At 56.2% G+C, this 9989-nt stretch overlaps 2 protein-coding genes across 2 annotated transcripts; one reads left to right on the top strand and one right to left on the bottom strand.

Moving 5' to 3' along the window:
• Window positions 1-2124: 2124 nt before the first annotated feature.
• On the bottom strand, window positions 2125-8234 carry LOC117647459. Its single transcript, XM_034389203.1, has 9 exons — window positions 7954-8234; window positions 7339-7548; window positions 6909-7273; window positions 5633-5804; window positions 5443-5539; window positions 4633-5070; window positions 4099-4224; window positions 3073-3290; window positions 2125-2664 (listed from the first exon to the last, which is right to left on the bottom strand). The coding sequence occupies exons 2-9, from the start codon at window positions 7521-7523 to the stop codon at window positions 2412-2414; spliced, it is 1854 nt and encodes a 617-aa protein (XP_034245094.1). The 5' UTR covers window positions 7524-7548; window positions 7954-8234; the 3' UTR covers window positions 2125-2411.
• Window positions 8235-8343: 109 nt separating this feature from the next.
• LOC117646952 (mitochondrial import inner membrane translocase subunit Tim23) lies at window positions 8344-9933 on the top strand. Its single transcript, XM_034388351.1, has 4 exons — window positions 8344-8530; window positions 8974-9223; window positions 9313-9482; window positions 9582-9933. Exons 1-4 carry the CDS (start codon window positions 8479-8481, stop codon window positions 9698-9700), a joined length of 591 nt encoding a protein of 196 aa, XP_034244242.1. The 5' UTR covers window positions 8344-8478; the 3' UTR covers window positions 9701-9933.
• Window positions 9934-9989: the final 56 nt, after the last annotated feature.

Here is a 9989-nt window from a genome sequence, read left to right as displayed (position 1 = left end):
TTGAAAAGCGATCCCAAAATGATCCACATGCAGTGTGAAAGGCCATGCAGCCGCCCCGAGACCCGCCTGCCCTCCCAGCGCCACGACCTTCAGGCAGTCCCTGCTGCAGCCCTGCAGGGCTGAAACCACGTGGCCCTACGGGCCCTGTGGGTCACCGGGGTCTTCCTTTTTTTTTAGAAAACCAGGCAGTCCTCGTCGTCATCCTTTTTTTTTCCTTTCCCCGAGTGGCGCGCGTGTCGCCGCCGTGCTCGATGGCACGCGGGCCTGGGGCCGTACTGGCCTTCGCTAGCCTTCCCGCAGCGACGGAATGTGGAACCTTCCAGTCTGCAGCCTCCTCCTGCTTCGCCTGCTCCGCCTGCTCGGCGCGGTCCCGCCGCCCCGCCGCCACGGCGTGCCTCGAAACCGAATTCCCGTCCGCACTGCCTCTCTCTCTCTCTCTCTCTCTCTCTCTCTCTCTCTCTCTCTCTCTCTCTCTCTCTCTCTCTCCGTCTTGCGGCGTTATTTGATTAGGCGGCGTCGCGGCGCGGCGCGTTTTGCCGAGTTTTCATTTCATTCGGCCGTCCGTCCTCGCCGCTAGTCCGTGTTCCGCTGTGTCCATTCACGGCGAGACAAGAGGGAGAGAGAGGGAGAGAGAGGAGAGAGAGGAGAGAGAGAGAGAGAGAGAGAGAGAGAGAGAGAGAAGAGAGAGAGAGAGAGAGCACAAAAGGCAAAGTGGGATAGTGGCGGCTGCAGTGGTGATGATGATTTGGAAACAATGGACCCTTTTCGCTCGTCGGGCCAAGAGAGAGAGAGAGAGGGGGGGGGGGCGAGTGTAATCAAACCCGGAAACGGATGGGTCGGGCCGGTCGGGGTCGCGACCACTGCGGCTCCAATATCGCGGCATTACTCCGCGTCTTCCGGTAAACAGCAAAAACGAGGGGAAGCAAAATTAGCGGATTTAGTGGGGGTGGGTTCGGCCTCTCTCTTTTTCTCTTTCTGCACTCGGCCTCGAGTGGGGAGGGAGCGGCGTAGTCAAATGAGCGGGCCTGTTCCACCCGGTCCCCCCCCCCTCCCCCTCCTCCCCTGGTGGCAGCCGGCTGGTCCCTGTCCCTCGGACTCAACTGGTGAACATGTCCTTTCCGGCTAAGTTGTTCAAAACAATCGACCCTGGTGTGGCGTGGCGTGGTGGGGCGGATCCGAACGATTCGGACCAAATCCTGTGGCACGGCCTGCCTCCCCTGGCGAGTGTGGTATCGCATCGCAATGGCAAAAGACAGAAACGAAAAAAAAAAGTTACCAATACCCGGGCCGCGAGTGGAAACAATCGCCATTTCTCCTTCTGCATGGCTGTGTCCACCACCACTGCAGTGTGGCTGGCCTACATTGAAAGGCTGTGAATCGTGATAGCTTTTTCTACCTTGGTTTTGAAATGTCTGTACGCTATTTTATTTTGATACTTTTTTGGTTTTACGTTTTTTGGTAAGGTTTACATTCAAACACAAGAAGCTTCTTTGATACTCTTTTATTGATAACTAAAGATAAAACATTTCATATTACTTTGATACACTCCATTTTTTGATTTTAACTGAAGGTTATATAGTGGTCACATTTTACATAATCTCTTTGCAGTATTATTTCATTTACTACAGGTTTTTTTAAACTTTAGGCTTGGATTTAATTTTATTGATAGTTTATTGGATAAGAATAGCTGATAAGATACCTCAGGAGAAAACGAGGCATGTCATTTGATCTCATACAACTCATTCTAGAACTGAAATCGCTGGTATGAACCAATGAATGTCATAACAGAAACAAAAAACTAACAAAACAAATACTTTTTAACAAATAACAATCAAGATGTCCCTTAAAATCAACCAGTACTAAAACGCACACTATAAAACAAATGCCATATATGGTCTACTTTTTAAGAAATAACAATTTATGTCTGCTAAAATTAATCAGTTCTAAAATTCAAACTGTAAACAACATGTAGAAGTTACCATAACAAAAACAAAACCTTCTAGACTTGGGACAATAAAAAACAACAAAATCAAACTGCACAAGGTTCTCACTCTTCCGTGCAGTCAGCAACGCTTCCCCCTTCTTTGTCTATTCTGCTGATTGACTAGTATCTTTTTTCGTACGTTTTTTTTTTTTTTTGCTGTTTAAAAATAAATCTGATTGAAACGATCTTCACCAATGTCCTTATTTTTTCAGTCCGATTCCCTCCATGTGGTGGACGGTTCCCAGGCTCGCAGTGCTGAATAAACGCACCCTCCTTGAATTGCTTCGGGCCCTGGCAGCCCTGGCAGGCCTGGCAGGGGGCAGGCAGGCAGCAGGCCTGGCCCTGCAGCCTCGGGGGTCATGGGGGCGTGCGACATCAACCCCGCCTCGCCCGGGGCGACGTCTGTCGCTCTAGCGGGTCGCTGGGTCTAGCGGGCCGCGTGCTGCCCCGCCATCTGGGTCACCTTGGCCACGGCCTTGTCCACCAAGTCGCCCTTCTTGTCCTTGGCGCGGCACGGCACGCCCTGGCTCCGCAGCCAGGCCAGCAGCATGGGGATGCTGGCCCGCCTGCACGCGTCGGCCGTCCGCAGCTCCGGGATGGGCAGCGGTTCCGATGACGGCCTCTTGACCGCCGAGGCCTTCCGGGCGGCGTTCGCGCTGGCCGACGCGCTGGCCGACGCGCTGGCCGACGCGCTGGCCGACTCTCCGGACGCCTTGCCGGCCCTCGCCGCCTTGGCGACGGACGTCCCCGCGTCCCCGGCGGGCCTCGGCTTGGCCTTGGCGGCCGGCGTGGGCGTCGGCTTGAACTTGGACAGGAAGATGGGCTTGTGGGCGGGCACCCGGAATGTGGGCACGATGCCGACCGCACTGGACACTCCACTGGCCTCGCCGCGCTGAGCGCCTTGGCCCGCTGGTGGTGTGGGGACGGTGGCGGGCGGCGCGCCGTGGTCCGGGCCCGGGGAGCAGCTTCGCTCCGATGTGCGGCTGCGAGAGAGAGCGAGACAGTCAACACATTCCTCGGCTCGCTTCATTTTGTTCGCTTGAATAAATCGCTTTGGGAAAGGGTGCGAGAGAGACAGTGAGACTCACCTGCAGCTAGTGGCTGTAGACCTGGCCGGTGACCTGGTGACGCTGGGGGCTCGGCCTTCGGCTCGGCCGGCGCTCGGGGGCCGCTCGGGGGAGCTGCTGGACGTGGGCCGGAACCACGTCATGCCGCCGGGCGCGGGGAGGCGCGGCGCGGCGGCGACGGGGGGCCGGGACCGGAACACGGGCCGCTGCAGGGGCGGCGGGGGCTGCGGCTGGTAGTCCTGCGGAACGACAAGAAGGGGGTCATTCAGGCCGAAGGACTCGGCGCGCCGCTCATGAGGGGCCTTTCTTCTCGACAATGCCGCGGACACCGAGTTGGAGTAAGTCGTCGCGCCCCCCGCCAGTGGCGCAGCGGAGGGAGTTACGGCCCTTCCGCCCTCAGAGACGCCTTGGCTTGCGCCTTGGCTCGCGCCTTGGGGCAGGCAGGCGATTTTCAGTGCGTTCCGCCTGCACTGTAAGTAGGCGAAATTGCGACAAGACACACGAGACATGGGCGTCTGGAGTACGGCGCTGACGGGCGGCTCACCAAGGAGACACGTCGAAGTGTCCGACGGACGACGACCCACACAATCCTACCCTTGATCCTACCCCTCGGCAAACACCACGTGGAAGTGGCACCTGATGGACGGGACAGGGAACCCCCAGCCCGGCCGGCCCGGCCCACCAGGCGGAGGCTGGAGTCCGGGCTTAGGCCACCTACCCCAGCCCTGGCCTGCCCTGCCTGTCCCCACAGTGTAGTGGTCCCCACGCCCTCGGCGCCCTCGGCGCCCTCGGCTTCTGGTCACACAGTGTCGCCATCCGGCGGCGGCGGCGCGAACCACCGCGGCGGAGCGCCCGGGCGCCAAGTAGCATAGTTTTCAAACGGCGGGAGGGTGACGAGGTGGCTTTACGAAAGAAACCAAAAACCGGCACCTACAAGTAGCTTATCCATCTCAATGGATAGTGACAGGAGATGGTTTTCAGTCAAGAGAAGAAGAAGACAGCCCGGCTGCAGCATCCGAATCCAAACACTCAAGACGCCGGTCTTACCTCTGGCGGTCTGTTCTCCTTGTCTTCGTCGTCGTCTTCCGGTGGAGGCCGCCGGCGCTGCGCTGTCGGCGCTGGCGGTGCGGCGGGCGCCCTCGAGAAGTTCCACTCCACGTACGGGCGCGTCCCCTACACAACACACAACGCAAAACAAGGGCGAATCAAACGGTGATTTGATAAGGGCCGCAATTCCAGACGGCACGGCGACGCGCACTTCAGCGGGGCGCACTTCAAAGCTTCAGAGACGGGCCGCGGGGTAAAGAGCACAGAAAAAAGGGCTTCTTGAATAGGCAGCGCCATCCTCACAAAAAAAGAAGAAAAAGGCGAGGAAGGAATCTGCCGTGCATTAAAAATGTGCGGGAGCAAACGCACGGGGGCACAAACCGTGCGCCCGAAAGAGGAGAGAGGGATGGGGAGGTGCTCTCGCTTCAATTATTATGCACTGTACCGGTAAGGTTATCCACCTCGCGGAAAGAGCCCCGGCCAAAAAAGCGGCTAATTTATGGCTGCTCCCTGAGGCGCCCTTGGAACACTCACGTTTCTCTGCGTGGCCATGCTGAGCGGGCAGGTGAGTGCGGCGTCGTCCTGGCCGTCCCGGCTCGGCGATGGGGCGGGGCCGCTGCCCCGGGGCTGGTGCTGATAGGGCTGCAGGTTGGGCTGCGTGGCGCCGGGGTCACCGTCGAGGCCCGGCTCGCCCCGCAGGCGGAGGCCCCGCACGGCGCAGAGCTGCGCCACGGGCTCCACCAGGCCGCCGTCCAGCTCGATGGGCGCCGCGACGCCGCACACCGTCGGCATCCTGGAGGCCACGTCGGCGAGGAAGGCGGCCGCCACGGCCGGCGGGTCGCGGGCGCGCAGCGAGACGGGCGGCTGCGGCGTCAGGCACAGCCAGGGGTAGCACATGGCCTTGCCCAGCCGCTCGAAGTACACGGACACGTAGGGGAGGCCGCCGTCGTCGTCCGGCAGGCGGTACCCGTACTGCAAGCAGCGCCACAACACTGTAACCTCGCTTCTAAGGCTGAGACTGCCTACTGAGCCTTGGGCACCCTACACAAGAACTGCTGCAAAACTGAGAACTTTGAAACCAAAATGCACCCCTACGTCTTGACCTTCTCTGAGGAAGATCTAAAACAACGGCCGAAAGTTTCTCATCTTCGCGCTGCTGCCCCTGGGCCGGCCGAGGCCCTGAGGGGCCAGCCAGGGCTGGCCAGGGCCGGCGGACAAGGACATGTGACGCACGTCACGCACGGCACCACTGCTTGGCGGGTTGCCTGCTGCCCGGGGCTCGGCCCGCGGCCTTCCGTCGCGCCGACTGCCTAGTGCTGCCCAGCGCGCCCGGCGCCCACTAACCATGTTCTTCCAGTGCCTCCGGAAGTCCTTGTACCGCTGGAACGGGCACTCCGGCGGAATGGTCTTGGTAATGGAAGTGACCATCCCCCTCTTGAGGCTGGAACAAAACAACAACAAAAACCAGTGACGCGCATGCAAACACAGCGCCCTTGTTTTTGTTGGAAGGAAAAACAAGGGGGTCGATTCGGACCTGGGCAAGACGTTGACCCATGGATTGCCGATGCAAGTGGCCGGGACCTCGCCAAGAGGGCTGTCCTGGAAGCGCGCCAGGACGGGGACGCTCACGTCCATATCGCCCATGGCCAGGGGCGCTATCCGCATGCGGCTCGGATAAATGCTGATCCACGCCGTGCCCCCTTCACCTGCGAACACATCACGCAGACTGGGTCAGTACACCGGAAAGGAAAAAAAGAAAGGAACTCTGCGAACCAAACCGACAGCGGGCTGCATAGCATCCATAGTCATTCGAACGTGAAACCGAAACGGCAAAAATCAATGAGACCATGTTCTACGCGTCTCCCCCGCAACCGTAAGGCGCGCAGCGACCAGCGCCTTGACCAGCGCCAATAGGCCAGTCTGTGCCCCGAGCACAGCGTCGAGCACAGCGTCGAGGACCGAACCCCGTCCCGGACACTGTCCCTACAGTGTGGCCGCACGACGTGCGCACGTAGGCCATTCATTAGCCCATTAGCCGGCGGGACATTACTTTCCATCGCGCGATGCTGGGCTGCCGTGGGCTGCCGGCCCGGCCACAATTACTCCCCCCTCCCCTTCCCTCTCTCTCACTGCCCGTCCGCGGTGAAAATTGGTTACCATCACCCGCGCCCGCCCACCAATCACCTTTCGTTCCAATCAAGTTGCCGCCCACCACCGGCAGACTGATTCCGAGAGTCGTTTTCGTCGCTCTGTCTCTCTCGCACTCATGGGGCGTCCCGAACAGGTGCGAGAGAGACAGAGCGACGAAAACGACTCTCGGAATCAGTCTGCTGGGCCACCGCTAGGGCCAGAAAGGGGCAGCGTTACTCCCTTCCCGTTCATTTCGCGCCAAATTACTGCAGGCAGGAAGCCGAGTCGCTTCTCGGCCGTGTCTCAGTAGCCGGCCCACAGTGGGCCAGAAGGCTGGCGCAGGCGGCCAAAACTCCAGACGCGTTTTGAGCTCCAGAGTCGCTGAACTGAACTCGAACCGAGCGTGTGACCCCACCAATGGAATCCCCGTTCGGAGAGCAATCCATTGGTGGGGTCACACGTTCGAGTCCCATTTAGTTACTCTGGAGCTTAAAACGCGTCCGGGCCGGGACTTTGGCCGCCTCCACCGGTCTTCTGGCCCACTGTGCGGCCGTGCTTCTCATGGGCAGCGCGCGCACTGTGCCGCCGGTGGGGTGGGGGTGGGACGTCCGCAAATGACGATTGAGGGAGTTTTCGTTTCACTCCTGCCCTGCCCTGCCCAAGGCCCTGGCCGCACTCACCGTGGACGTTGACCCGCAGGCGCACGGCGTCCGTCAGCTTGCCGCTGCTCAGGAAGTCCTTGCCGCGCACCAGGGACTCGGCCACGGGGTTCCACAGCGGGGCCATCCGCGCGGCCAGCGTGTACTCCAGGCAGGCGGCGTACTCGGCGCTGGACGCGGGCCGCAGCCTGCTCAGGGCCAGCTGGAGGGAGGCCAGCTTGGCGCGCAGCGGCGACATGCCGCCCGCCTCCCCGCGGCCGTCCTGGACGCCGTCCTGGAGGTCCTCGTCCAGGTCCTGGCGGCGGCAGATGACGGTGAGGTCGCGCAGCGGGCCGCCCGGCAGCCTCACGGGGCACACCAACACGGGCAGCGTGAAGATCGCCAGCCTGAGCAAACGCCGTTCAAAGACCCCCGTGTTCCACACCCAAACCACTCACTCGCTGCCACTGACCTGCACTTGAAGGTCTGCCAATGGAAGTCCGAGCGCGCCGACGGGTCCCTCAGGTCGCTGCGGTCGATGGAGGCCGTGAAGGCGTACAGCGAGTCCAGGCCGGGCACGCTCATCTCGCACAGGATGGCGGGGGGAGGGTCGGAGTCCCTGCTGGACGCCGCGCCCGAGTTCTGCCCGCCACTCATCGCGCCGTGTCGTCACTGTCGTCACCTGCAATTCACGGCAGTTTGAAACGAGTGATTGACGTATGGTGATTGGTTCCTCCAAGCCGCAAACGAAAAACATTGCGAGCCAACGACTGGTTGCTGTAACATCGGCGAACCCTCCCCCCCCCCTCATTTTTCAGTGTAATCTGTTGAGCCTCATGGCAAAAATACACTTGAATCAAAAACGTGGTTTAAAAGCAGGAGAATGATTGGGGACCTGTCTCCGTTGGGAATAAGCTTTTTGGAATGCGCTGAGCAGCAAGGCAAGCACGTGAGACCGGCACGCCCCGCACTTCAGTGGCAAGATGGCTACCTTCCTTGCCGCCTCGGCCGCCTCTAGCCCGAGTGGGTGAGCACAAGCATCTTAGACCGCGACCTCCTGCGTGCCTGGACTGAGTGTTGACATCACCTGTTTCCTCTCCTGGTTTCAAGTATCGCAGCAAAACACTGGGAGGAGTTCCTATCCTCTTCTCGACGAATCACATTCAGATCTTTATGTGTCCAAGTCCAGCTGCGTCGTGTCACACGCCGTCAAACGAACACACGCCGCCCGTCGTATTTTCCCTCCGAAACTCAAAGGCACCGCCTTGCTCTTTTCCATTCTTCGATTTCGGAGAGAAAGGACCGGATGTACTAAGACCCACGGATTCTTAGCGTATCTTTTTATTTTTTATGTAATAAATTAGCAAACGTACCTTATTTCCTACAGCATTTCGTATTCTGTCTATCACAAGAGCCAGGTGACAATTTTTTCTCTTCTCAACAGACATAATCCACTTCCGGTACCATCTCCGCTAAGTCGCGCAGTCTGCACATGCGCTCTTTGATCCCCTTTCGCCCAACGTAGAGTAGCCTTGAAACGAAGATCATCTTTCGGGATATTTCTCCAGTACCCAAAATAAAACAGCCCTTCTGCTAGTGAAATTCATTTAACATGGATGACGACGGGTCCAAGTCCTATTCAAACAGTGATGTTAACATTCCAGGTAAGGGAGACAAGCCTCGGTAAAGTGGTGATCTGATGGAGCAGTTCGGCTCCAGACGAATTCCGACCCTTGCAAAAGTGACGAAACTGTTGATATCTTGATAGAATTGTGATTTTGATGTAAGCCTGTCATGCTTTAGTTGCGTACTTAATTTCGAACTGACGCTTGGGTCCTGTCTCGTCCTCCTTTCTTCAAAAGATATACCATTTGATGCTGTCTTAACCTCCTAAATTCCGTGTGTGTTTTGCTTTGATTGCTATTCATTTTCACCCTGCAAATTGTGACAGTGCTTTCTCTTATCTTTTTCTGAACTACTGTAGGATCCTAGTTCCTTGTGAATAATTTTTGTCCGGTGTTTTTCCCATACCATTTGATATTTTGCTATTTTCAACTTTCATTATTGTGTTTTATTCATCCTTGTCTCTTTTGCTTTTGTTTTTCAGTCAATGTTCAAGGCAACTTGAGACACTTGTCACCCTACCTAAATTTCGATCCAGTGTATCTGCCTCCCACTCAACCAGAGTTCATATTCCCTGAAGGAGCAGCAAGGCAAAGAGGGCGGTTTGAACATGCCTTCTCCCAGATCGGAGCTTCGTGTATGGTCGGAGCTGGTGTCGGAGGCATGGGAGGTTTATATAATGGCCTTAGACTCACAACTTTAGCTGGTCAGAAGGGCCGCCTCAGAGTAACACAGTAAGTGCAAGACTCAGTCTTTAAAGGACATGTTTAATAATGTGTTTTAATAACGATTGCTTGAAAATTATTTTTTCTTGAAATTACAGGTTAATTAACCACACTATGAAGAAAGGAGCTGCATCAGCCAACACATTAGGAATTATAGCTTTGATGTACAGTGGCTTTGGTGTAGTTTTGTCATATTTTCGCAATGCTGAAGATGAACTGAACACGTTAGCCGCAGCTACTCTCACTGGAATGGTTTATAAATCTACCTGTGAGTATTCTGATCATAATATAATGAAAGTAATTAACACTCTTCAAGACCTCTTTGGATGAGGGCAGTTTTTTATTGTTTGTTATTTGTTTTATTCAGCCGGCTTAAGGAAATGTGCAACTGGAGGAGCTGTTGGCTTGGGTATTGCTGCAGCATACTGCTTATGGACATCAAGAGATCGCCATCTTGAATTCAAACGTCAACTTCACCCCATATAAGAACTTTAGAAATCAGGCTTTAAGCAGGTTATTGCTTAAGGACTGAGGAAGTGCCTTATACTTCCTCTCCTGTAGTAAATTATATCTTTCTCTTTTGAACATGAAAGCATTCACTTCCAAATTTGAATCATGTTTTGTTTTTTTATTCATATTGTTTAACAATCACATCTTGCTTCTTTATTCGTTTTCCTTGTTGTGCAACTTATTGATATTAAATTAAGTTTTCCATCCTGCTTTCTTGTTTCCTACTGTTTTATAATATTGTATTGTTTTGACTTCATAGCATTAT

This window comes from Thrips palmi, unplaced genomic scaffold (genome assembly GCF_012932325.1).
Source record: "Thrips palmi isolate BJ-2018 unplaced genomic scaffold, TpBJ-2018v1 HiC_scaffold_2, whole genome shotgun sequence".
In the NCBI taxonomy this organism is placed as follows: Eukaryota; Metazoa; Arthropoda; class Insecta; order Thysanoptera; family Thripidae; genus Thrips; species Thrips palmi.
This window is presented reverse-complemented; position numbering and strand designations above follow the sequence as displayed.

What these genes read in the sequence shown, in the direction of transcription:
- LOC117646952 (XM_034388351.1), top strand. Translation starts at nt 8,479, where the DNA reads ATGGATGACGACGGGTCCAAGTCCTATTCAAACAGTGATGTTAACATT. An exon ending in GGCCGCCTCAGAGTAACACA is followed by an intron (nt 9,224 to 9,312) that starts GTAAGTGCAAGA and finishes TTGAAATTACAG; the next exon opens with GTTAATTAACCACACTATGA. An exon ending in AATGGTTTATAAATCTACCT is followed by an intron (nt 9,483 to 9,581) that starts GTGAGTATTCTG and finishes TGTTTTATTCAG; the next exon opens with CCGGCTTAAGGAAATGTGCA.
- LOC117647459 (XM_034389203.1), bottom strand. Translation starts at nt 7,523, where the DNA reads ATGAGTGGCGGGCAGAACTCGGGCGCGGCGTCCAGCAGGGACTCCGAC. An exon ending in TGGCAGACCTTCAAGTGCAG is followed by an intron (nt 7,274 to 7,338) that starts GTCAGTGGCAGC and finishes GCGTTTGCTCAG; the next exon opens with GCTGGCGATCTTCACGCTGC. An exon ending in AGGAGAACAGACCGCCAGAG is followed by an intron (nt 3,291 to 4,098) that starts GTAAGACCGGCG and finishes GTCGTTCCGCAG; the next exon opens with GACTACCAGCCGCAGCCCCC.